Source organism: Lithobates pipiens, unplaced genomic scaffold (assembly GCF_037356315.1).
Source record: "Lithobates pipiens isolate NorthernLeopardFrog02 unplaced genomic scaffold, aLitPip1_a1.2 Scaffold_18, whole genome shotgun sequence".
NCBI lineage: Eukaryota > Metazoa > Chordata > Amphibia > Anura > Ranidae > Lithobates > Lithobates pipiens.
Genome location: NW_027507758.1, coordinates 584,710,036 through 584,737,978, shown reverse-complemented (window position 1 = coordinate 584,737,978; position 27,943 = coordinate 584,710,036). Strand labels below are relative to the sequence as shown.

Here is a 27,943-nt window from a genome sequence, read left to right as displayed (position 1 = left end):
CCCGGGAGATCAGGCTGGAAGGCCCGGGACATCAGGCTGGAAGGCCCGGGACATCAGGCTGGAAGGCCCGGGACATCAGGCTGGAAGGCCCGGGACATCAGGCTGGAAGGCCCGGGACATCAGGCTGGAAGGCCCGGGACATCAGGCTGGAAGGCCCGGGACATCAGGCTGGAAGGCCCGGGACATCAGGCTGGAAGGCCCGGGACATCAGGCTGGAAGGCCCGGGACATCAGGCTGGAAGGCTCGGGACATCAGGCTGGAAGGCTCGGGACATCAGGCTGGAAGGCTCGGGACATCAGGCTGGAAGGCCCGGGACATCAGGCTGGAAGGCCCGGGACATCAGGCTGGAAGGCTCGGGACATCAGGCTGGAAGGCTCGGGACATCAGGCTGGAAGGCTCGGGACATCAGGCTGGAAGGCCCGGGACATCAGGCTGGAAGACATCAGGCTGGAAGGCCCGGGACATCAGGCTGGAAGACATCAGGCTGGAAGGCCCGGGACATCAGGCTGGAAGACATCAGGCTGGAAGGCCCGGGACATCAGGCTGGAAGACATCAGGCTGGAAGGCCCGGGACATCAGGCTGGAAGACATCAGGCTGGAAGGTCGGGACATCAGGCTGGAAGGCGTCAGGCTGGAAGGCCCGGGAGATCAGGCTGGAAGGCCCGGGACATCAGGCTGGAAGGCTCGGGACATCAGGCTGGAAGGCTCGGGACATCAGGCTGGAGGGCCCGGGACATCAGGCTGGAAGGCCCGGGACATCAGGCTGGAAGGCCCGGGACATCAGGCTGGAAGGCTCGGGACATCAGGCTGGAAGGCTCGGGACATCAGGCTGGAAGACATCAGGCTGGAAGGCCAGGGACATCAGGCTGGAAGACATCAGGCTGGAAGGCCCGGGACATCAGGCTGGAAGACATCAGGCTGGAAGGCCCGGGACATCAGGCTGGAAGACATCAGGCTGGAAGGCCCGGGACATCAGGCTGGAAGACATCAGGCTGGAAGGTCGGGACATCAGGCTGGAAGGCGTCAGGCTGGAAGGCCTGGGACATCAGGCTGGAAGGCCTGGGACATCAGGCTGGAAGGCGTCGGACTAGAACGAAGGGGGAACAGCGGCCAGAGGAAGTTTTTTTGGGGAAGTTGCAGGTAGTAGAGAAGAGGCAGATGGGTTTTTAGTAGCAGGTCTGGGTTGTGGAGAGCTGACAGAAGCTGGGCATAACAGGTCTGACCATGCCTGAAGTACAGGTAGCACAAAAGTGGGCTCACATACCCTCTGTCTGACCAGGGACTGCACTTCATCTATACAATCTTTCAACAACTGTTTGGGAAAAACTGTATAGTGCTCAAAAAAGGATGCAGAGTCATCCTCCAACAGCCATACTAAGGACACAACCTGGTTAATGGTGAAGGGGGGAAAAAAGTCATCATGGCCCTTTGGAATACAGGGCAGAACCAGCTCTGTACACATTCCAATCAAAGGCCGAACATCCTCAAACAGTACACTGCCCTGATCCACCACAGAGTGAGCTAAACGGATAATCTCCAGCAGCTGATCACTGGACCACCCCTTCAATGTCTGGCAGAGATATTCAGAACTCTCTGTTGCCAGCAGAACATAATAAATTAATTATATCTGAATCCATCTCAGCAGTGTGAAACAGAACCAAAATGGTTCCTCTGTGCAGCCACTTCTGGTCAGGAATGGCCTTGGTATACTGTCACGTATCTGGTGGGACCAGAGCTGTGTGGACAGCAACAAAGGAACAAATGCAGATAAGGTGAAAATATATAATTTATTAAGATAAGCGAACACAACCGCCTCCAATATACTACAATGTGCAAACAAACACCAACAGAAACCCACAAATAGTAACAGACAAATATACACAAGTAAAGGGTAATATCGGAATCATAAACAAGGCCAGGCCAGGGTCGACAACGGAGGTTCAGAAGCTGGGGATGGAAGACAAACAGGACAAGGAGAGGATGGATGGGTCACAGGAGGGATGGATCAGGTACAAGGCTCAGAGTCCAGGGTTCAGAAAACAAACAGGTTCACAAGTTCACAGCGCATAGACGATACCAAGGCAAGGCATCATTGTGTCTGCCGGGTACTTATACACACACCTCCTGCAATTACTCAGGTGACACCTAATTGCAGGAGATGATGTCGGCCCCACACTGCCAGAAACCACCCACTGGTGGACACCAGTACTGCGGCCCAAGGATCACATACTATCAACAAGGGAAGGCTCCCCAGGCAGTTCCAGACTGCCAGGAGACACCTGCTGGTGGACCACAGTACTGCAAGCCAAGTGTCAGACAGTATCATCAGTGGGTGGAACCTTTCCTGACAGTATCCCTTGGCACAGTGCTCACCTTTTCATAAGACTTTCTTAAGTCATTGAGATTATAACTTCATCTACTGAACCTCTCAGCCATTTTGAAAGGCTGCATCAGTAGAGCAGTTTCTTTTAGCTCTCATAAATTGCCCAGTGGGAATGCCTTTTTTAAGGGATGTAGGGTTTTGGCTCTCCCAATTATTGGTGGAGGTAGGTTTCCGGGAGATAGTTGTATTAATAGCATCATCGGCATCTCTCCCAATCTTAAAATTCAGGAAATTGATGCTGTCATGGTTAATCTCACTGGTGAAAAACATACCAATATCATTGTTATTTAGACGTGCTACAAATTCCTCAAATCTCAAATTTGGCCCTGCCAATTGTGGATATGGTGTTATATGGGGGTGTCCATCAGTGATTATTTGTGTCCACATGAATGAGTGTACCCATATTACATATATGAGAGATAGATAATTTCATAGGGCAGAAGGCAGATGGCCCACATCTTTAGTAAGACAATATTCACTTGTATACTTTCTCTTTCTCTGTTCTCCTCATTTTTATGTGGCCAATAGATGGGAGGAGGGCCAGATATACCCCCATCTCTTTATACCAGTTGGTGTTGGTGAGTAGACCTTGAATTTAAATATCCTCTACACAGCCTGGAGCATTTATATTTATTGTAGGAGGAGATTTTAACCCTCATATTGTCTATATGTACAGTAGCTTATAAAAGTGAGTACACCCTTCACATTTTTGTAAATATTTTATTATATCTTTTCATGTGACAACACAAAAAAATGACACTTTGCTACAATGTAAAGTAGTGAGTGTACAGCTTGTATAACAGTGTACATTTGCTGTCCCCTCAAAATAACTCAACACACAGCCATTAATGTCTAAACTGCTGGCAACAAAAGTGAGTACACCCCTAAGTGAAAATGTCTAAATTAGCCATTTTCCTTCCACGGTGTCATGTGACTCATTAGTGTTAAAAGGTCTCAGGTGTGAATGGGGAGCAGGTGTGTTAAATTTGGTGTTATTGCTCTCACTCTCTCATACTGGTCACTGGAAGTTCAACATGGCACTTCATGGCAAAGAACTCTGAGGATCTGGAAAAAAAAATTGTTGCTCTACATAAAGATGACCTAGGCTATAAGAAGATTGCCAAGACCCTGAAACTGAGCTACAGCAGGATAGCCAAGACCATACAGTGGTTTAACAGGACAGGTTTTAATTAAAACAGGCCTCGTCATGGTCGACCAAAGAAGCTGAGTGCACGTATTCAGCGTCATATACAGAGGCTGTCTTTGGGAAATAGATGTATGAGAGTGCTGCCATTATTGGTTGAAGGGGTGGGGGGGGGGAGGGTCAGCCTGTCAGTGCTCAGACCATACGCTGCACACTGCAAAAAAATTGGTCTGCATGGCTGTCGTCCCAGAAGGAGGCCTCTTCTAAATGTGATGCACAACAAAGCCCGCAAACAGTTTGCTAAAGACAAGCAGACTAAGGACATGGATTACTGGAACCATGTCCTGTGGTCTGATGAGACCAAGATAAACGTATTTGGTTCAGATGGTGTCAAGCGTGTGTGGTGGCAACCAGGTGAGGAGTACAAAGACAAGTGTGTTTTGCCTACAGTCAAGCATGGTGGTGGGAGTGTCATGGTCTGGGGCTGCATGAGTGCTGCCGGCACTGGGGAGCTACAGTTCATTGAAGGAACCATGGATGTCAACAAGTACTGTGACATACTGAAGCAGAGCATTATCCCCTCCCTTCACAGACTGGGCCGCAGGGCAGTATTCCAACATGATAACGACCACAAACACACCTCCAAGGGGACTACTGCCTTGCTAAAGAAGCTGAGGGTAAAGGTGATGGACTGGCCAAGCATGTCTTCAGACCTAAAGCCTATTGAGCATCTGTGGGGCATTCTCAAATAGAAGGTGGAGGAGCTCAAGATCTCTAATATATACCAGCTCTGTGATGTCGCCATGGAGGAGAGGAAGAGGACTCCAGTGGCAACCTGTGAAGCTCTGCTGAACTCCATGTCCAAGAGGATTAAGGCAGTGCTGGAAAATAATGGTGGCCATACAAAATATTGACACTTTGGGCCCAATATGGAAATTTTTACTTTTAGGGGTGTACTCACTTTTGTTGCCAGCAGTTTAGACATTAATGGCTGTGTGTTGAGTTATTTTGAGGGGACAGCAAATTTACACTGTTATACAAACTGTACACTCACTACTTTACATTGTAGCAAAGTGTCATTCCTTCAGTGTTGCCACATGAAAACCGTCCCTCGGTCCTCGGATGCTGCCGCCGCCATCTTCGGTAAGGGAATCAGGAAATGAAGCCACGCAATCTGAATGGTCCCTGCTGTCTCTAGGACCCATGTGTGTCCCAGCAGACAGCGCCGTGGGACGGGAAGAGGCGTAGACTCGAGGTGCGGGAGTCTATGCCCGGAAGTGGGTGCAAATACCTGTCTTAGACAAGTATCTGCACCCCCCTCCCCCCTGAAAGGTGCCAAATGTGGCACCATAGGGGGAAGGGTTCCAAAAAGCAGAGATTAAATTTTTGTGTGAACCTCCGCTTTTGTATTACCACATAGTGATAAAACGATGATTCATATATAATGGCATTGACCTCATCCTATAGGTATACCTGTTATGGTCATTTACATACCTTTTATGATTTTCAATAAAAGTTAGGTTTTAGTTAAGTGGCCTTTTGGTGCATAGGGAAACGCACCCTCGTCTAGTTTATTTTTGCCACAGTTAAGTGTTATCAATATCAGAGGTTTATATATATATTTCTCTGTCAACACACTCTGATATCCCCCCTGAAACCACTAGCTCACTCACTTGTTTCATAATGCGAATTTCCCCCCAGGGCTAAATATACAAGCATTCAGATGGTGGACTGATAAAGGCCTTTATCGCATATGCCACTTTCTTACTCCAGCAGGTGCCCTTTCCCTGTCCCACTGCAGGAAAAAACTAGAAACGCCTGACACGGAAATTTTTTAGATTCTCCCAAATATCTCACTATTTACCACCTCAATACCAGGCCCTTAAACACCTTCCTGCCCAGACCAATTTTGAGCTTTCAGCACTGTCGCAATTTGAATGACAATTGCACGGTCATGCTACACTGTACCCAAATGAAATTTTTGACACTTTTTTCCCCATAAATAGAGCTTTCTTTTGGTGGTATTTGATCACCTCTGCGATTTTTATTTTTTGCTAAACAACAAATTTTGAAAAAAAGATTTTTTTTTGTTTTTGTTTCAGTTTCAAAACTTTGTAAATAAGTATGTTTTCTCCTTCACTGATGGGCACTGATGGGGCTGCACTGACGGGCACTGAAGAGGTGGCACCAATGAAGTGGCACGGATGAGGTGGCATTGATGGGCACTGATATGTGGCACTGATAGGCGGCACTGATAGGTGGCACTAATGGGCAACACGGATGGACACTGATAGGTGGCATAAATTGGCACTGAAAGCTGGCATGGATTGGCATGGATAGGCGGCACAGATGGGCATGGATAGGCAGCACATATGGGCATGGATAGGCAGCACAGATGGGCATGTATGGGCACTGATAGGCGGCATGGATGGGCACTGATAGTTGGCATGGATGGGCACTGATACGTGGCACGGATGGGCACTGATAGGTGGCACGGATGGACACTGATAGGCGGCATTGTATTGTTTTGTACTGATGGATGCTAATCAGTGCCAAACAATAATGCATGCCAATCAGTGATGCCCATTGTGGGCACTGATTGGCATCCATTGTGGGTACTGAATCCCTGGTGGTCTAGGGTGGCATACCTGGTGCTGGGCATCCCTGGTGGTCTGGTGGCGTCCCTGGTGGTCCAGTGTGGGCATCCTCAGGGGGGGCTGGGCTGATAATCGATCAGCACAGACCCCCCCTGTCAGAGGAGCAGCCGATCGGCTCTCCTCTACTCGCTTCTGACAGATGCGAGTGAAGAAAAGCTGATCAACGGCTCCTCCTTTTACACTTTGATCAGCCGTGATTGGACATGGCTGATCACGTGGTAAAGAGCCTCTGTCAGAGACTCTTTACCGAGATCGTAGTTGCGGGGTGTCAAACTGACACCCTGCAACAATGATCGCTGCGATGCGCACCCCCGGGGGCGCGCAGCGGCTCAAGATCCTGAGGACGTCATATGACGCCCAGTCAGGATTTTGAAACCACTCATTTGCCTATAGGGCGGGCGGCATTTGTTTAAAGTCCATCTGGACCAATAAGACAGAACCTCCCACAGTTACCCCCTATGAGCACTGGTGCTCCAATGCTACTGACCAGAAATGAGGTATCTCCTTGATTTATACAGCCCTCCTGATGAACGTGGAAAAGCCAACTTATGCTCGGGCCTGGGAAGAGGACACGGACAAAACATGGTCCACATTGGAATGGTTTTGGACCTCTTCATGATCTTTCAAAGGTATCTGTAATATATCTCTTATTGAAGCTAGTCTAATGGTATTATACAGTTGGAATTATGTTCCCTCTAGGCTGGCTTTAATTTATCCAGGAACTTTACCCTTATGCTTCAGAGGATGTGAGCTAGAGAGCTCCATGCTTCATATATGGTGGACCTGTCCCCATATCAGATCCTTCTGGCGCACCATCAGCTCCTTAATAAACACAATGCTTACTCCTGACCCCAGCATTGCTCTATTCAATCACTACATCCCCAAAATTACTAAGCACCAACAGGACTTCTCTTTATTTTTCTGGGGGCTAAAACCACGATAGCTAAGGCCTGGAAGAAGCCTACAGTTTCATTCCAGTGCTACAAGAGAAAAAGTCTCCTGGATTATGTCCCAAGAGCAAATAGTAGCAAAATTAAATGACAAGACTGAGAGATTTTATGTCACATGAGAACCCTGGGCATCATTTTGTAACATACCTCTACTACCTGGAATGGAGATCAGATCCAGGAACAACCCCTCCTCTCCTCTCTGATTCTATCCTGTACTCTACTTCTTTCCTTTCACACGCTTCTTTCACTCTCTTCTCGGGACGATCTAGCCCCCCCCCCCCCCTTTACTATACGTACAGTAAGATCTGGAGTCGCCTTCACAGGGGTTATTTCAGCTGTTTGGGGTCGGGCTGTCAGGTGGGGTTCTAGTTTTCATTATTAATCAGATGATACTTCATCGACCTAGCTTTTATCTTGGAAACAGGGCTACGCTTGTATGGCATATCATTCAGCCAAAGGCGACCCCAGTGGGGGTGTTGGGCATGGGCTCTGTGGGGGCTCTGAGCTTGTCCACAGATAGATCCCAATGGGGTGGTGAGCTTTGAGCCTCTCGGCTGTCATGCGGACACCTCTGGGGTTAATTTTTTTGCCCACCTTGCTGTTCCACTCTTTGGGTCTCACCCCTTTTCAGACATGACCTGAGATTTTTGGCTCACTAATGAATGGTCAACCACTGTGTTTCTCATGTTCACTCTAACATCTATGACCAGGTATCATTATCTGTCTTCAATTTTTTTGTGTATCTGTATTGTTTTATGCTCTGATATACTGTACACAGTTACGTTACAATCATCTTTACTTTGTATACATGCCTATATACAATAAAAATTCTTTAAGGTTAAGTCTGGTCTCTGACTAGACCATGCAAGGACATTCACCTTTTTCTCCTTCAACCACTGTGTGGTCATTTTTGTTGTGTGATTTGGGTCATTGTCATGTTGGAAGGTAAATCTTCCCATGACAACTTTCTGACAGAGGGCAGCAGATTTTCCTCAAGAATTGAACATTATTTTGCCCCATCCATTTTTCCCTCTACCCTGACAAGTACTCCAGTCCCTGCTGCAGAGAAACACGCCCATAACAGGATATTACCACCTCTATGCTTTACTGTAGAAATTTTAGTCTCATCTGCCCATAACACCTTTTTCCATGTGTCCTCAGAATCTTCAAGGTACGTTTTGGCAAAGCTCAGTCATGACTGCATGTGGCCTTTCTTAAGGAGTGACTTTTTTTCTTGTAACCCTCCCATACAGGACACATGTAGCACTAACCCCCGAAGGAGCTGCTGGTTATTTTTGGGCTTACCGTTACCTTCCGCTTCTTCTTGTTGCACGTCTAGGGGATGTCCCGTGGTAGATGGCCCAGTAACTTGAGACTGACAATAGATCCACTTGAATGGATTTCATTTGCAAACTTCAACCATTGAACAGTCTTTTAACTTGAGATCAGAGGGTGGGAAAGGAATTCAGGTACTTTCAATGTGAAAGTCTATAAACGTTAAGGAACTTGCTTACTTTGACTGCATCCAGAGAATAGCCATTCTCAGCTGGATGAACACTCAGGTTGGACAGTCCCTCTCTCACAAGGCCTAGCAGCCAACAAGGTGCTTACTCAGGAACAAAGTCTTTGTCACAGATGTTGTTACAGAACACGTAGGGAAACTAAGCTGTAGAACACTTGTAGGATACCTGGATCTTTCAGCCTGCTTGGCGATATCCACAAGACCGGATTCTCTCAGTTACTTCAGCCCTTCCAGGCTCTTGTTAATAAAACCAAACTCAAACGGGGTGTTCTTCTAAAGAGTCCTCCCCTGGAATGCTCGATGTCCAATGGGTCTCTCCCAGATAGGAGACGGCACCCATCCACCTCAGAATCCTCCTCTAGTTTCCATGCCTTGGGCTAGCCAGTCCCGAGGCATTAAAGTCGGGTGGAACCGCACCCCAGGCCATAGCCTTCCTGGGGGCTGGTCAGGAGGACCAGGACCATGTAATCAGCACAGCATACTGGACCCGAACCCCGAACCTCGTGACGTCCGCATCTTAAATACCCTCTCCCAGAGGGCACAGCGAGAGGGCCACTCCCACTGACCTGACTCTGAAAGAGAGTAACTTAAGCGCCTGACCAGACCACAGTTCAACGCCTGCCACCAGAGACAGTGCCCCCCCCCCACCCGCGACCAGGCTGAACATCTCATAGTCCAGTCAGACTGACACAGAAGTCAAATTTAGACAAATAGATCCAATCCAAACTGTAGTTTGGGTAAAGTTTGAACTTTGAAAAACATAGCCTGTGCTCTTCAGGAGCCCGCTGCTACACACATTTTTGGAAAATTAGTGATATTGCTTTCACATGCACACAATGACCACTGTTTGTCATAAATTCCTGCAACTGATTAGAGTCATTGTGGACCTCTTGGTAGCATCTTTGACCAGTTTCCTCCTGGCACTTTCATCCAGTTTGGAGTGATATCTTGATCCAGGGAGGGTCTGTGTTGTAACAAATACCTTCCACTTCTTAATAATAAATATCACTGTGCTTCTAGGCATTGATAAAGCCTTTACTTTCTTTTGTATCCATCTCTTGACTTGTGCCTGTCCACAGCTTTATCACAGAGATCCCAGTGACAGTGCCTTGCCACCCATAGTTAATTGTTTGCTTCAGTTGCATCAGGGACTGAAATGATCCAGGAAAGCTCTTTTTATGCTGAGTATGGATGAGCTGGGTTTTCGAATCGAATACATGTTCGACTCGAACACCGGGTATTCGCCCATTCGGTGAAACCAGAAATTTATGGGCCGTTTGAGCCATATTCGAGTGGCGCTCACGGCCCACATTGCACTGCGGCATCGCAGTGCATTGCTGGCTGATGATTGGCCAAGCATGCACTGTGACCCGCTCAGGGGGTTTAGTACACGCCCCACACTATATAAGGCCGCCTGCGCGGCGGCCTTGCGTAGTGTGTTGCGGCGGCTCATAGAGACAGATAGGCAGAGACAGTCTCTTCATTTCTTTTTAACCTAGTGCAATTACAGTCAGTGTATTGTGCCCCCTGCACAGTGTACACCTGAAGCTATCCCAATTGCTGGTGTTGTTCTGGTCCTATACCACAGGCAGCTGCAGCAGTTACAGTCAGTGTTTTGTGCCACCTGCACAGTGTACACCTGAAGCTACCTCAATTGCTGGTGTTGTTTCTGGTCCTATAACACAGGCAGCTGCAGCAGTTACAGTCAGTGTATTGTGCCCCCTGCACAGTGTTTACCTGAAGCTACCCCAATTGCTGGTGTTGTTCTGGGCCTATACCACAGGCAGCTGCAGCAGTTACAGTTGGTGTATTGTGCCACCTGCACAGTGTACACCTGAAGCTACCCCCAATTGCTCGTGTTGTTCTAGTCCTATACCACAGGCAGAGAGTCACAAGCCAATAAAAGAGGGCAAGTAGGCTCTGTGTCTAGAGGCAACAGTGCTGGTCGTGGATGCGGTGCATCGTCACCAACACATGGCCATGGGACACGCTTGTTCTTATTTTCGTCAGCTGGACGTGTTGAGCCGCAACATGGAGACTTGGTAGAGTGGATGACCAAGCCCTCCTCATCCTCTTTCACCCAGGCTCAGGGTACTTGCAAAGCAGCTGCCAACACGGCCTCTTCCCTTGTCTCAATGGCATCAGTCACTCCTTCCCTAGACCCACCATGTCCTCCTGAGGAGTCCCCCAAACTGTTTGAGCACAGCGTTTGGTACATACTCCAGGAGGATGCCCAGCGTTCTGAAGGTTCTGATGATGATACCCAGCTAGAGGAAGGCAGTAGCGTGAGCCCAGAGAGAGGGGATGCCCAAGAAGGACAGCAATCTGGCAGTCATGTTCCACCAGCTGCAGCATACTGCCAGGTTTGCTCCAGTGATGAGGAGGGAGGGGATGATGAGGTCACTGACTCCACGTGGGTGGAGGAGGAGGCACATCTCCAATGAGGCAGGATGCCCTCCAGGGGCCAGCTTAAGGGCAGCACACGAATGAATCACACCGCAGAGCTCCGCCTGTGCAAGGCACTGCCTCTGTGTCATGTACCTGGTGGCGGATGCTGGGAGCGGCTGCTCGTATTCCTCTGGCTCAAGAACTCCTGGTAGAGCGGACAGATGTTCAGGAGCACAGAAGGGGCACAAGCGCCTAGCAGGTCACTGGTGCAAGGGCTGGTTTGGACTCCAAGAAGCGGAGGGGTACTGGATGCAGGCTGGAACTGAGGTCAGCGAGGAGCAGGAGCAGCAGGAACACTCACACCGGATCGGAGAGGAAGGTGTCTTCTAGTTCAGGACACTCAGCGGACCTTCAAGCAGATCGGGTAGGATGCTGGTTGGCAGGAACACAGCAGGGCAGCAGGCGTAGTCGGAGACAAGCAGGGTCATACACGGGCGGGCAGATATGGTACCAAAACAGCAGGCGGAAGAATAGTCAGACAGGCCGAGGTCGGAGACTGGCAGCAAGCAAGGGGTAGTCAGAGGCAGGCCGGGTAACAGGAATCAGGTAATGATCAAGGTAGTAGCAGGGGGTCTCTCAGGAACGCTGTAGACTGGACAGCAAGGAGGCAATGTGACAGGTCCCTTTAAATAACCCCTTTGGCGCAAAGAACTGTCATGCTGCGTGCCTGTGCGCGCTCACGCATATCCGCGCACGCACGTGCGCACACACCAACTCCACCGCGCACCCGCGTGCGCCCACCAGTATTAGCGCGCACCCGTGTGCGCCCGGCAGCATCAGCGCACACCCGCGTGCGCCCACCAGCGTCAGAGCTAGTGCGCACACGCGTGTGCCCATCAGCGTTAGCGCGCACCCGCATGCGCCCATCAGCGTTAGCGCGCACCTGCGTGCGCCGGTTGGCTCCTTTGCAAGAAGCTTCACAGGTAAGACCTCCGGGAACAGCCGGACGACCAGAACGTCCTTCTTGACACTCTGCGTGTTATTCCAAAAGTTCTTTGGTGTGGGCCTTTTTTGAGACGAGCGCATCAGATCGCACCACTGCTATTTGCAACATATGTTTCAAGTGTATCTGGCGTGGCCAAAACATCAGCCGCTTGGGCACCACATGCTTGACCAGACATATGTTGACCTGCCATACAGTTCGTTGGCAAGCATACCTTAAAGACCCACACCAAAGAACAAAGCGGACCTCTCCTTGCTCCTCATCAGCTGGGATCTCCAACCCCACTAGACCTTCAGTCCTCTCTCAAACCTGCACTGAGAGGAATGAAGGTATAGAATTAGGTGTGTCAAAGCCAAGTACTTGCGGGCACTCTGCTAGCAGTACACCGACGTCCGATTGTACCAGGCAAATTTCCCTGCTCCAGCTGCTGGACCGTCAAAAGAAGTTCACTCCCAGCCATCCGCATGCCCAGCGGTTGAATTGCTAGCACTTCACCTCGCTGGACAGGGTGGTCAGCGGTAATGTGCATATTACCGCTGACTCATAGTCCAGCAGGCATGAACAGGGACGTTACCTGTCTTTCACGGCCCATTGGGTCACTCTTCTGACAGCTGGGAAGGATGCAGGACAAGGTGCAGTAGTGTTGGGGGTTGTTCTGCCACCACGCCTCCAAAATGCTACTATTGGTTGTGACACCCTTCTCTCCTCCACTCCCTCCTCTTCTTCTTCCTCCGTGGCCTCTTCCTGTGCTTTTTCCTCTGAACCAGCAGTCCTCTGTAGGTGTTCAAGGGGCTACGCAAGTACGCAGGCAAAAATATGCCATGGCGTCCTTGCACTGGTGTGCTTGGGGGACAGGAGCCACACTGGGGCAGATATTCTGTCAGCTCTTCAGGGGCAGGCTGAGAGGTGGTTGATGCCACACCAACTTATGCCAGGAATGGTGGTTTGTGACAATGGCACCAACCTCCTTTCCGCCCTCTGACAGGGACCACTGACCCATGGGCCCTGTGTGACTCACATCCTTAACTTGGTGGTGCAGCGGTTCTTGGGCAGGTACCCAGGCTTACAGGATGTCCTGAGGCAGGCCAGGAAAGTCTGTGTGCATTTCGCCCGGTCATATAATGCCAGTGCTCGGCTGGCTGAGCTCCAAAAGGAATTGAACCTGTCCTAGAACCGCCTAATCTGTGACATGCCCACCAGGTGGAACTCAACATTAGCCATGCTGCAGTAGCTGCACACGCAGCAGAGGGCCATCAATGAGTACCTGTGCGACTTCGGCACCAGGACAGGGTCAGGGGAGCTTTTTTTTTTTCCCCACGCCAGTGGGCCATGATCAGGGATGCATGCACTGTCCTGTCACTATTTGAGGAGGCCACGAGGATGATGAGCAGTGACAGTGCATGCATCAGTGACACTGTACCTCTTGTCCACCTGTTGGAGCACACGCTGCGTGGAATAATGGACAGGGCACTTGAGGCAGAACAGAGGCAGGAAGAGGAGGACTTCCTTGCCTCTCAAGGCCCCCTTTTTCCAGACAGTGCTCCTGCTGTCCTGCCGATCACAGAGGAGGAGGAGGAGGATTGTGTCAGCATGGAAGTGGAGTCTGGCACTCAGCATCAGCAGCAGTCTTTTATGGATGATTTACAGTCCCAAGAAACCCGTGGACTTGTACGTGGCTGGGAGGAGGTGACTGCGGATCGTGTCGTCCTTAGTGACCCAGATGACTCTGGACCAAATGCCTCAGCTAACCTACGCTGCATGGCCTCCCTGATCCTGCAATGCCTGCAGAAGGATCCTCGTATTCTTCGGATCAAGGAGAGGGATCATTACTGGCTGGCAACTCTCCTTGATCCACGGTACAAGGTTGCGGACCTTATCTTGCTGTCGCAGAGGGAGCAGAGGATGAGACATCTCTGGGAGGCCTTGCAGAAAGGTCTGTGCAACGCGTTCCCAGAGACTGGGAGGTTACAAATTCCTGGTCCTGGACAACGTGTTGCTGAGGCTTCGGTCAGTCACAGAAGGAGCGGTGGAGAAGTTGGCCGTCTGACCGATACGTTCAGACAATTTTCTAGTCCGCAGTCCCAAGGTATGATCGGTTCCAGCAACCATCGCCAGCGTCTGATTTACATGGTGCAGGAATACCCAGGGGCAAGGTCAGACTTGGACACCTTTACCACCGAAAATCCTCTGGGTTACTGGGTCTTGAGGATGGATCACTGCCAGAGCTTGCACAGTATGCAGTTGAGCTACTGGCCCATCCTGCATCCAGCGTTCTTTCGTAACGCACATTCAGTGCTGCTGGAGGCTTTGTAACCGATCACAGGGTGCGCCTGTCCACCGACTTGGTTGATCGACTGACCTTCATAAAGATGAATCAGTCTTGGATCACCATCAGCTACCAATCACCTGAAGCTGATGTAACCGAATATTTTTTTTTTTAAATGCCACATCCCTTAAAGACTGCCTATGCTGATGCTGAGTGACTATCTTGTTATGCTGACTGACTATCCTCTTCCTCCTCAATGATCCTGCTGATAGCTTGGAAGAACATTTTTAGTTCTGAGCACCGCCACCAGTGGCTAAGGCCCAATTTTTCAGCCCCTGTTTAATAGGGGCATGGAATTACAATATTTGATGCAATACTTTGCAGCAGGGCTCATTCCTGTACTCAAACTAGAGTGTCTGTGAGGGGTTGCAGTGTCGTGGCACCAGCACCAGTGCCTAAGGCCCAATTTTTAAGCCCCTGTTTAACAGGGGAATATCATTTTAATGCAATACTTTACAGCAGGGCTCATTCCTGCTCTGCAACTAGAGTTTCTGGGAGGTGTTGCAGCGTTGTGGCACCAGTGCCTAAGGCCCAATTTTTCATCCCCTGTTTAACAGGTAATTACAATTATTGATATAATATTTCATAGCAGGGCCCATTCCAGCACCCACTGAGAGTAACTGTGAGGACTTAGTGTTGTGGCACCAGCACCTCCACCACCACAGCCGCCAAAGGCCCAATGTTTCTACCACTGTTCAAAAATGGCATGTAACTACAATTCTTGATATAATAGTTCACAGCAGGGCATTCCAGCACCCACCAAGAGTCACTTTAAGGGCTTACAGTGTTGTGCCAACACCAACACCTTAGGCCTAAATTTCTGCAGAGCATATAGGGAAGGCCCCTACTTTCAAACATCCAACTTACAATCGTCTTCTACTTGCAAACGGAAGGAGACAACAGCAAGTGAAATGAAAAAATAAGGACTGCAAAAAAAATTATACAGGGGTGATAACCCTTCCCTATGTTTTCCAAAAAGCTTAAAAATAGATTTTTTGACTGGAGCTACACTTTAAAAATGTGCCAGTTCAAAATTACAAACGGATTCTACTTAACACAACAAACCTACACAGTCCCTATCTTGTTTGTACGGCCTGTATACTGCTGTTCTGAGTATGTAGGGCCTGAGGGCCCCACGCCTTTCCTTTTTTTAATTTGGGTACGGGGTTCCCCTTAATATCTGTATAAGACCCAAAGGGGCTGGTAATGGGCGGGGGGGGGGGGGGGGTAGCCATGCCATTTTTCTCAATGATTTTCATCCATATTGCCGGAACCAGACATTACATTAGATGTTAGAAATGTCATTTTGTGCAGGGATATTATAGACACTCACCAGGCACAATATTTAAAGGAATATTTCACTTTTTTTTGTCACTTTAAGCATCATTAAAATCAGTGCTCCCGAAAAAACTGCCATTTTTAAAACTTCTTTTTGCATTGATAAATGTCCCCTGGGGCAGGAGCCGGGTCCTCAAACCCATTTTAGGACAATAACTTGCAAATTAGCCTTTAAAATGAGCACTTTTGATTTCGAACATTCGAGTCCCATAGACTTTAATGGGGTTCTAAAGTTCACGCAAATTTTCGGTCCGTTCACAGGTTCTGGTGCAAAACGAACTGGGGGGTGTTTGGCTCATCCCTGATGCTGAGCTAATCAAAATCGCCACAGCTGATCACAGTTGAAAGTCAAATAGCTCTGTGTGCCATTGAGAAGGTAATTAGCTACACCTGATTGAGTTTACAAGTCATTTTTAGGAGGGGGTGATCCTTTTTCCAACTCAGTGATTCTGTTTTTTATTTATTTATTTTATTTTTTTGTTGGTGTTATATCTTTCACTTGGATGTTATAAGTTGCACTAAGTAAATACAGCTGGATAAAACAAAACTATGTCTGACTTAATTTCAGGCTGCAAAGCAACACGATGTGATTATTTTAAAGGGGGTGATTCTTTTCTATACCCACTGTACATTATTTTATAATTGTGTGTCTATATACAGGTATGTAATAAAAAAAAAAAAAAAAAAAAAAAAAAATATATATATATATATATATATATATATATATATATATATATATATCAATAGATATATACATAATTTTATTTTTCTATTAATAATATATTATATATACAGTACTTACACATGCACACAGACATTATATGGTCAAAAGTTTATCAACACTCCTTTATTTTCTTTTAGCTTGTCATAACCCCAGTCACTTTTGCCAGTCTTATACTCACTTTTTTCTACTTTTTTCTAATCCAGACAGATATTACTCAATAAACTGCAAAGCTGCTTGTCAAAACCCTTTAGCAAGTCTAAAATCTATTGGCCTTATAGTAGATATATCACATGGCCCCAAAGTGCAATTCCACTATTCCATCTAAAAAAAGATATTTGCATACTACATGACATACTTCCATCAGTTGCAATCGGCCTCCAGGCCCGAGCATTGTCACACTGGAATTCTATTCCACACAAGGGTATTTTGCAACTGCAGAGGTAGCAGGGGGAGCAGAGAAGGAGCAATAGAAATGCCGTGTACACACGAGCGGACAGTCCTACAGAAAAAGTCAGACGGGAGCTTTTCATCGTATATTCCGATTGTGTGTATGCCCCATCTGACTTTTTACGTTGAAAATTCTGACGGACCTAGAAACAGAACATGTTCTAAGTTTTTCAGACGGAACCAATTCCTATCAGGAAACCGTTTGTCTGTATACTGTTCCGACAGACCAAAAACTATGCATGCTCTGAAGCAAGTAGGAGACGGAAGCTATTGGCTATTGGGTATTGAACTTCCTTTTTCTAGTCCCGTCGAACGTGTTGTACGTCATTGCGTTCTTGACAGTCGGACTTTGGTGTGACCGTGTGTATGCAAGACAGCTTGAGCAGAATTCCGTCAGAAAAACCTTCAGAGTTTATTCCGACGGAAAAAACGCTTGTGTGTACACGGCATAATGGTGTGACCGAGGTTCAGAAGGACAGAATTTTCAATATGAAACTAAGTTCAAGAACATAACCTCAAACTAACAGTAGGAAAATTCAAAATTAACTTTAGAAAAAAATGTTTTACTTAAAGGGTAGTATGACCGGAACAGATCTCCAGCAGAGGTATGGAGGCAGGCAACAGTAAGTGAATTTAAACATGCCTGGAACAAATATGTTCTATTAAAAAAAAAAAGGAAAAAAGTGCAGACTTGTTGGACCACTTGGGCTTTTTTCAGCCATCACTCTTCTATCTCTCTATGTTTTTGTCCTCTTCTTTCCTTTTTGGCTCAGCTTTCACAGTTCAGGTCCTCCTAAATGACAAGTGTCTTCTACAGTAATTAGACATGTTTATATAACTGGAATCTTCCTTTAGGTATAAAAAATATACTCACGTTTACTGTGTCCACATTAAACTTGAAATTTAATTGCAAACCATTGCTTGTAACATTGCCGATAATATTCAGAATCAACTGTACATCATGATCACTGTAACTAACCGGGTCGGCCTTGGCAAATAAATTGCCAAGAGAATTTATGAGATCCGGTCCTGAAAAATTCTGAAAGAACAAAACCATTCATATTACACCTTTACACGGCTCTGGAGGAATAAAAAAATTACTACAAATGACAATATTACCATCTTCATAGCCTGTATACCACCCTTAGAAAATTCCTGTACATTTAAAAAAAAAAAAAAAAAGCATTTTTCTTAGTGTCCTAAAAATATAAATATAGAAAATAAATACTTGTATGCAAAGTTTTGAAAAGTGCCTTGAGAGATTTTATGACAATTGAAATGTCCAGAGTGAGAGATTAGGAATGATTAAAACTAAAAGTTGTCATGTACCTGAAATTTTGTTAAAAATAGGGAGATTCCGACTAAGGTTTACAATTTTGTGGAAAGTCAATGGAAAATTAAGGTGGCTTTTGGTTGTTTTTAATAGTGTAATGGGCTTTAAATAGCTTCTAATGCAGCGTACACACGACCGGACTTTCCGACAGACTAAGTCCAACAGACTTTCGGTGGAATTCCGACAGACTTTCCGAACGAATGGACTTGACCACACACAATCACACCAAAGTCCAACGGATTCGACCGTGATGATGTACGACCAGTGTGGTAAAATTTCATGCGACTCCATAAAAATTCCTCACCCCGTCACTTCCGGTGAGGCTCCGTCACTCTAACAGCTGACGGCGGGCCTTTACTGCGCATGCGCCAAGTCCGTGATCTGAACAGCGCATGCGCAAGATCGTAAGTTCAGCGGTGGTTAAAAATTATAGACACAGAAATGCTGGTGGGCGGGCGGAGCTGAACAGATGCTCAGGACGTCAGCAGCAGCCCCGCCCACCCTAGTAACATGCCCCTGAATCTTAAGTGGTGGTGAAAAATCATACTCATGTGGGCGGAGACTTGCGGGTGGGCGGGCGGAGCTAACGATGGCTTTATTATATCATCGGCAGCACCAATATGTATATATTTGTATATATTTATTAAAGCTGAACAATAAGCAGTGTATTTATTAAAGCTGAACAATAAGCAGTGTATTTATTAAAGCTGAACAATTAGCAGTGTATTTATTAAAGCTGAACAATTAGCAGTGTATTTATTAGGCTGCTTTCACACTGGGGCTGTGAGGGCGTCGGCGGTAAAGTTCCGCTATTTTTAGCGGCGCTTTACCGTCGTTTTAGCGGCGGTCTGCGGGCGCTAGCGGGGTGGTTTTAACCCCCGCTAGCGGCCGAAAAAAGGGTTAAAACCACCCGCAAAGCGCCGCTGCAGCGGCGCTTTGCCAGCGGTATTGCCGCGCTGTCCCATTGATTTCAATGGGTAGGAGTGGTTTAGGAGCGGTGAATACACCGCTCCTTCACCGCTCCAAAGATGTGGCTAGCAGGACTTTTTTCACTGTCCTGCCAGCGCACCGTTTCAGTGTGAAAGCCCTCCGGCTTTCACACTGGAGTGACAGGGGCCGGTTTTTTTCAGGCGCTACACAGGCGCTATTTTTAGCGCTGTAACGCCTGAAAACCACCCCAGTGTGAAAGGGGCCTTAAAGCTGAAGAATATGGGCACAATATTGGGGACAGTGTGTGCGTTTGGGGACAGTGGCTGCATTTGGGCACAGTGGCTGCGTTTGGGGCACAATGTCTGCGTTTGGGGACAGTGTGTGCGACAGTGTCTGTATTTGGGCACAGTGGCTGCATTTGGAATGATCACAGTCAATTGCGTGGTAAACGGCCAATGGCTGTTTACCAGTAGTGATGGACGAACTTCCGACGGGACGTTTCGCGAAAGCGAAATGCGAACGGACCCAAACGTTCGCGAAACCGAACGTTCGCCGCGGGCCCCATTGACTTCAATGGGAGGCGAACTTTGCAAACCTTCATGTCGAATTTGCGGCCACGTGGTAATTATTAGGGGGTAAAACGTAGTCCCACCATCTGGACAATGACATAATACATGTATGAGGTGAATTTGGGATCGATAACTACAAGCATTTTTATTTTATTTGGGAAATTGTTCTAACAATTCAGGACTATGGAGCTAATGAAGGCAATGGAGGAGAGGGAAGGTCAGGGACCAGGGTAGGCAAAGAAGAGGGTGCAGGAGATGATCACCAGCAGCGTGACATACCGGAATGACACATGCACCGTGATAGAGGCATCTGACAGCAGCACCGTAATACAGAGCACTGACAGCAGCACCGTGACATACAGCGCTGACAGCAGCACCGTGACATACAGCGCTGACAGCAGCACCGTGACATACAGCGCTGACAGCAGCACCGTGACATACAGCGCTGACAGCAGCACCGTGACATACAGCACTGACAGCAGCACCGTAAGCAGCCCCAGGAGGAAGTCAGCACAGCACAGGGATGGTGTGATCCCCTCATAATAAGAACCCCCAGGAGGAAGTCAGCACAGCACAGGGATAGTGTGATCCCTTCATAATAAGAACCCCCAGGAGGAAGTCAGCACAGCACAGGGATATCATAAGCAGCCCCAGTAGAAATATGACACCGCTCAACCTCTTCAAAGAGGAGGGTAGGGGCATATAGTACGGTGTGCTTTTTTGGGTCAAGGAAGTGAGCAGACTGTACGTCAGTCCCTATACCGCTGAAGGACTGCTGCAGTATAGGGCAGCGGTCAGCAGTGGTGCACGTCAACCCTATCTATTGTGGACCGATAGCGGTCCTTACAGAACAGCAGACTGTACCGCACTCAAGCCTATGTACCGTAGCACCCTATACCAAGTTACCAGTCCTTATAAGAACTTTTGTGGACCAAGCAGGTTGTGTATTAGTGTTTAGCAGACTGTACGTCAGTCCCTATACCGCTGAAGGACTGCTGCAGTATAGGGCAGCGGTCAGCAGTGGTGCACGTCAACCCTATCTATTGTGGACCGATAGCGGTCCTTACAGAACAGCAGACTGTACCGCACTCAAGCCTATGTACCGTAGCACCCTATACCAAGTTACCAGTCCTTATAAGAACTTTTGTGGACCAAGCAGGTTGTGTGTTAGTGTTTAGCAGACTGTACGTCAGTCCCTATACCGCTGAAGGACTGCTGCAGTATAGGGCAGCGGTCAGCAGTGGTGCACGTCAACCCTATCTATTGTGGACCGATAGCGGTCCTTACAGAACAGCAGACTGTACCGCACTCAAGCCTATGTACCGTAGCACCCTATACCAAGTTACCAGTCCTTATAAGAACTTTTGTGGACCAAGCAGGTTGTGTATTAGTGTTTAGCAGACTGTACGTCAGTCCCTATACCGCTGAAGGACTGCTGCAGTATAGGGCAGCGGTCAGCAGTGGTGCACGTCAACCCTATCTATTGTGGACCGATAGCGGTCCTTACAGAACAGCAGACTGTACCGCACTCAAGCCTATGTACCGTAGCACCCTATACCAAGTTACCAGTCCTTATAAGAACTTTTGTGGACCAAGCAGGTTGTGTGTTAGTGTTTAGCAGACTGTACGTCAGTCCCTATACCGCTGAAGGACTGCTGCAGTATAGGGCAGCGGTCAGCAGTGGTGCACGTCAACCCTATCTATTGTGGACCGATAGCGGTCCTTACAGAACAGCAGACTGTACCGCACTCAAGCCTATGTACCGTAGCACCCTATACCAAGTTACCAGTCCTTATAAGAACTTTTGTGGAACAAGCAGGTTGTGTGTTAGTGATTAGCAGACTGTACGTCAGTCCCTATACCGCTGAAGGACTGCTGCAGTATAGGGCAGCGGTCAGCAGTGGTGCACGTCAACCCTATCTATTGTGGACCGATAGCGGTCCTTACAGAACAGCAGACTGTACCGCACTCAAGCCTATGTACCGTAGCACCCTATACCAAGTTACCAGTCCTTATAAGAACTTTTGTGGAACAAGTGAGTTGTGAATGTTTAGCAGACTGCAGCAGAAGGGCAGCAGTCAAGTATAATATCCTTTCTATATTTGGAAGAAAGAATATTATACATGTACAAGCCTATTACTGTACCACTGATACCAGTCCTGAAAAGAACCTTTGTGGAACTAATAATAACAGCAAGTCTTTAAAATTACCCTCACTGCCTGACAACACTGCTTCCTTCCTGTCCCTATACAAATTGGCAAAAAAAGAGAACGATTAGTGGTTACTGGAACAGCTCTTTTGTGGACCTTGATAGTAACAGCTAATGATGATGATGATGATGATGATGATGAAAGACTAATCTGGCTGTCCCTGTAGCATACACCGTCCTTTCCCTTTCTCTAAACTAACAAAAGACACTCAGGCTGCTGCAAGAATCAGCAGCACAGCAAACCTATCAACACCTAACACCTATACCAGTCCTGAAAAGAACTTTTGTGTACCAAATAGCTAGTGGTTTATCTCTCCCTACTCCACACAGGAACCTGTCCCTATCGTAACAGAAGAAAGAATGTAAAATGGCCACCGGATCGGGTGTATTTATAGGTTAGGGGGAATGTCCAAGTGTCCATGTGCTGTCATGTCTCAATTGGCTGTCCTGTATCACATGATAAACGTGTCACCAAAGGTTAAAGTTCTTGTATACATTAAACACGTAAGTCCGCCGCGGCGAACGACGGAAAAAGGCGTTCGAACGTGCGGACCGCGAATGTCGGAAATTCGCCGCGAAACGACCGCCGGGCGAAACGTTCGTCCATCACTATTTACCAGCATCAGTGGCGAGCAGTGTTCCCGGGAACACGCTGCCACCAACGTGCCCGCGCAGAGCGCGCCCGCGATTGTCGTGGAGATGTGGGGCGGCCACCAACGTACACGCGCAGAGCGCGCCCGCGATCACCATGGAGAGGTGGGGCGGCCACCAACGTACACGCGCAGAGCGGTGCCCGCGGTCGCCGTGGAGGGGTGGGGCGGAACCATCTGTGATCACGCGGTAAACAGCCTCATGGCTGTAATGGGGCCTAGTCCTCATGTGATGGGGACCAAGGCCTGATGTGATGGGGGGTCCTGTGATGTGATGGGGGGTCTTCTGATGTGATGGGGGTCCTGTGATGTAATGGGGCCTAGTCCTCATGTGATGGGGACCAAGGCCTGATGTGATGGGGGGGGGTCCTGTGATGTGATGGGGGGTCTTCTGATGTGATGGGAGTGTCCTGTGATGTAATGGGGGGCCTAGGCCTGATGTGATGGTAACCAAGGCCTGATGTGATGGGGGGTCCTGTGATGTGATGGGGGGTCTTCTGATGTGATGGGAGTGTCCTGTGATGTAATGGAGCCTAGTCCTCATGTGATGGGGACCAAAGCCTGATGTGATGGGGGGGTCCTGTGATGTGATGGGGGTGTCCTGTGATGTAATGGGGGCCTAGGCCTGATGTGATGGTAACCAAGGCCTGATGTGATGGGGGGTCTTCTGATGCGATGGGGGGGTCTTCTGATGTGATGGGGGTCCTGTGATGTAATGGGGGGCCTAGTCCTCATGTGATGGGGACCAAGGCCTGATGTGATGGGGGGGGTCCTGTGATGTGATGGGGGTCTTCTGATGTGATGGGAGTGTCCTGTGATGTAATGGGGCCTAGTCCTCATGTGGACGTGTGATGTGTTGCCCTGAGTTGCTAGGTCACATGGCTAGCTTCTATCCCAGGGACATCTGGCTGCTAGGCTGCCTGAGGGACATTGTGGGAGAGCAGCGTAGGGTTGGGACTTACAGCTTGTAGTCCAACCAGAAGCAACAGTGCTCCTGTCTGGGAAAACAAGCTGCGGTCGGGAGGTAAAAAGGAACAGCTGTCGCCACAAAGGGACCATACACCGTGGTACCAGAGACCTTTGTGAGTAACTAAAGCCATTACCCAAGCAGTCTTCTCACTAACCAGAGATGCTGAAGTGGGAAAACTTGAGTTAGTGCCAAGCCAGGGACCTGAGGAGACGCTTTGAGAGCTCCTTTGAGTGCTGGTCACCTGAGAAGGTCGGAGATGCTACACTGTATCCAAATTCAATTTTTATCATTTTTTTCCCACAAACAGAGCTTTCTTTTGGTGGTATTTGATCACCTCTGCGGTTTTTATTTTTTGCTAAACAAATAAAAAAAAGACATAAAAGTTTTCTCCTTCACTGATGGGGCTGCAGTGACGGGTACCGATAAGGCCACACTGATGGGCACTGATGAGGTGGCACTGATGGGCGACACGGATGGGCACTGATAGGTGGCACAAATTGGCACTGATAGCTGGCAAGGATTGGCATGGATAGACGGCATGGACGGGCATGGATAGGCGGCACAGATGGGCATGGATGGTCACTGATAGGGGTCCTGTGATGTGATGGGGGGTCTTCTGATGTGATGGGGGTCCTGTGATGTAATGGGGGCCTAGTCCTCATGTGATGGGGACCTAGGCCTGATGTGATGGGGGGGGTCCTGTGATGTGATGGGGGGTCTTCTGATGTGATGGGGGTCCTGTGATGTAATGGGGGCCTAGTCCTCATGTGATGGGGACCTAGGCCTGATGTGATGGGGGAAGGGAATGCACTTGCATTGTCCAGTAGGGGTGCAATGGATCATCACCGATCCGTGATGCGAACAGGTCACCCTGTTCAGATCAGCACACGCCACGATCCGCGGAGTGCCCCGGCAGCCTCGGCCTTAGGAAAGGCCGTGGCTTCGGCCTAGCTCCATAGCGGCGGCCATCTTGGTGCACCCATTTACAATGTGATCGCTTCGTCAAATGACGGAGCGATCACTTGTAAACAAACTGGCGTCATAGTGACGCCAGTTCCTCTCTCCCCTCTGTGTACTGATCTGTACAGTGGAGGGGAGAAATTGGAAGGCAGCAGCGCTGCGGGCTGCATCTGTTGTGTCCACAGAACTGCTCTGTGACAAGTGCAGTCACAGCCATCCCTCCATACCCAGCCAATACTCTGCCGTACCCAGCCAATACTCTGCCGTACCCAGCAAATACTGTGCCATACCCTGTAATATCCAGCCATACTCGGCGGTAGCCAGCCGTACCCAGCCATGCTCAGCCAATATTACAGTGGGGGAGATATATATTACAGTGGGGACTATGTTGTGGTGGAATTTTAACAGGTTTTTGATACTTTTTTTATTTGCACTAACATACAATTTTTCAGGACAAGCTTTCGGGGTATGTCCCCTTCAAGGTCCAAGCAGTACTGATTTACAAATTTTCTTCAAGGTCCAAGCAGTACTGATTTACAAATTTTTAAAAATTTGTAAATCAGTACTGCTTGGACCTTGAAGAAGGGGACATACCCCGAAAGCTTGTCCTGAAAAATTGTATGTTAGTGCAAATAAAAAAAGTATCACGGACAGTACTCAATTTTCTCTGTCACAATTGCACTAATACGGCTACAATCACATTAAACAGGTTTTTGCAAATTCAATTATTATTGGCTGATCCGAAAACTGATCCAATCCGTGACTCAGATCCGAGGAACGATCCGGTCCGTGAGTTTTTTGGATCCGTTGCACCCCTATTGTCCAGTAATAGGAGACTTGTAACAGCGAAGCAAGGGCGTACTGTTCCGGGGGCCAGATGGTCAAAAATCATGATTGTTTTTCGATCAATGCAACTAGCTGGTGTATCAAGAACCCATTACATCACAGTGTGGCTGATGCTGCTGTTAGGAAGTTTTTAGTGTTTAGGAGTGTGTGCACTGGGCCACACTCCAAAGATTCCTCACCTACTTGTGGTACTTGTACTAATACCTGGGTTTCTGTGTAGCGCTCTTTCCTCTTGTAGTAGAGTCCTGGGCTCTTGGAGGCATATTGGTGACTTTAAGAGTTAGGGACAGCTGACATCCTTCTGTGTAGAGTGGGTTAAAAGGCAAGTTGGGTGCAGTGCAAAAAGAATTGATGGGCACTAGACACTTTTTTAATGCACAGAGATTTATTGTCTCTTAACCACTTTGCCGCCTGGCCTATAGCAAAATGACAGCGGCAAAGTGGTTTCAAAATCCTGACCGGGCGCCATATGAGGTCCTCATGATTTTGATCCACTTTGCACCCCCGGGGGCGCGCATCGCGGCGATCGTTGTTGCGGTGTGTCAGTCTGACACCCCGCAACTACGATCTCAATAAAGAGCCTCTGACGGAGACTCTTTACCACATGATCAGCCGTGTCCTATCATGGCTGATCACAGTGTAAATAAGAAGAGACGTTGATCGTCTTTTCCTCACTTGCGTCTGTCAGACACGAGTAGAGCCGATTGGCTGCTCCTCTGACAGGGGGGGGGGGTCTGTGCTGATCGATTATCATTGCAGCCTCCCCCGAGTATGCCCACACTGGACCACCAGGGACACCACCAGGGATGCCCAGCACCAGGTATGCACCCCCTAGACCACCAGGGATGCCAGTCAGTGCCCACAATGGATGCCAATCAGTGCCCACAATGGGCATCACTGATTGGTATGCATTATTGTTTGGCACTGATTGGCATCCATCAGTACTATATAATACAATACAGTGCCGCTTATCAGTGACCATCCATGCCCATCTGTGCCGCCTATCCATGCCCGTCCATGCTGCCTATCCATGCCAATCCTTGCCAGCTATCAGTGCCAATTTGTGCCACCTATCAGTGCCCATCCGTGTCGCCCATCAGTGCCACCTCATCAGTGCCCATCAGTGTGGCCTTATCGGTACCCGTCACTGCAGCCCCATCAGTGAAGGAGAAAACTTTTATGTCTTTTTTTTATTTGTTTAGCAAAAAATAAAAACCGCAGAGGTGATCAAATACCACCAAAAGAAAGCTCTGTTTGTGGGAAAAAAATGATAAAAATTGAATTTGGATACAGTGTAGCATCTCCGACCTTCTCAGGTGACCAGCACTCAAAGGAGCTCTCAAAGCGTCTCCTCAGATAGGTCCCTGGCTTGGCACTAACTCAAGTTTTTCCACTTCAGCATCTCTGGTTAGTGAGAAGACTGCTTGGGTAATGGCTTTAGTTACTCACAATGGTCTCTGGTACCACGGTGTATGGTCCCTTTGTGGCGACAGCTGTTCCTTTTTACCTCCCGACCGCAGCTTGTTTTCCCAGACAGGAGCACTGTTGCTTCTGGTTGGACTACAAGCTGTAAGTCCCAACCCTACGCTGCTCTCCCACAATGTCCCTCAGGCAGCCTAGCAGCCAGATGTCCCTGGGATAGAAGCTAGCCATGTGACCTAGCAACTCAGGGCAACACATCACACGTCCACATGAGGACTAGGCCCCATTACATCACAGGACACTCCCATCACATCAGAAGACCCCCATCACATCACAGGACCCCCCCCATCACATCAGGCCTTGGTCCCCATCACATGAGGACTAGGCCCCCATTACATCACAGGACCCCCATCACATCAGAAGACCCCCCCATCGCATCAGAAGACTCCCCATCACATCAGGCCTTGGTTACCATCACATCAGACCTAGGCCCCCATTACATAGCAGGACACTCCCATCACATCAGAAGACCCCCATCACATCACAGGACCCCCCCATCACATCAGGCCTTGGTCCCCATCACATGAGGACGAGGCCCCATTACATCACAGGACACTCCCATCACATCAGAAGACCCCCCATCACATCACAGGACCCCCCATCACATCAGGCTTTGGTTACCATCACATCAGGCCTAGGCCCCCCATTACATCACAGGACACTCCCATCACATCAGAAGACCCCCCATCACATCACAGGACCCCCCCCCCATCACATCAGGCCTTGGTCCCCATCACATGAGGACTAGGCCCCATTACATCACAGGACCCCCATCACATCAGAAGACCCCCCATCACATCACAGGACCCCCCATCACATCAGGCCTTGGTCCCCATCACATGAGGACTAGGCCCCATTACAGCCATGAGGCTGTTTACCGCGTGATCACAGATGGTTCCGCCCCACCCCTCCACGGCGACCGCGGGCGCGCTCTGCGCGTGTACGTTGGTGGCCGCCCCACCTCTCCATGGTGATCGCGGGCGCGCTCTGCGCGTGTACGTTGGTGGCCGCCCCACATCTCCATGGCAATCGCGGGCGCGCTCTGCGCGGGCACGTTGGTGGCAGCGTGTTCCCGGGAACACTGCTCGCCACTGATGCTGGTAAACAGCCAT

General features: G+C 48.7%; 1 protein-coding gene across 1 annotated transcript in view; it reads right to left on the bottom strand.

Moving 5' to 3' along the window:
- Positions 1-27,943, bottom strand: part of LOC143986785 (uncharacterized) — a 122,263-nt gene that overhangs the window by 19,247 nt on the left and 75,073 nt on the right. The window contains exon 5 of the mRNA XM_077485191.1: positions 17,757-17,921. Within this exon, the coding sequence (XP_077341317.1) occupies positions 17,757-17,921 (165 nt within the window). The remainder of the gene's footprint in view (positions 1-17,756; positions 17,922-27,943) is intronic.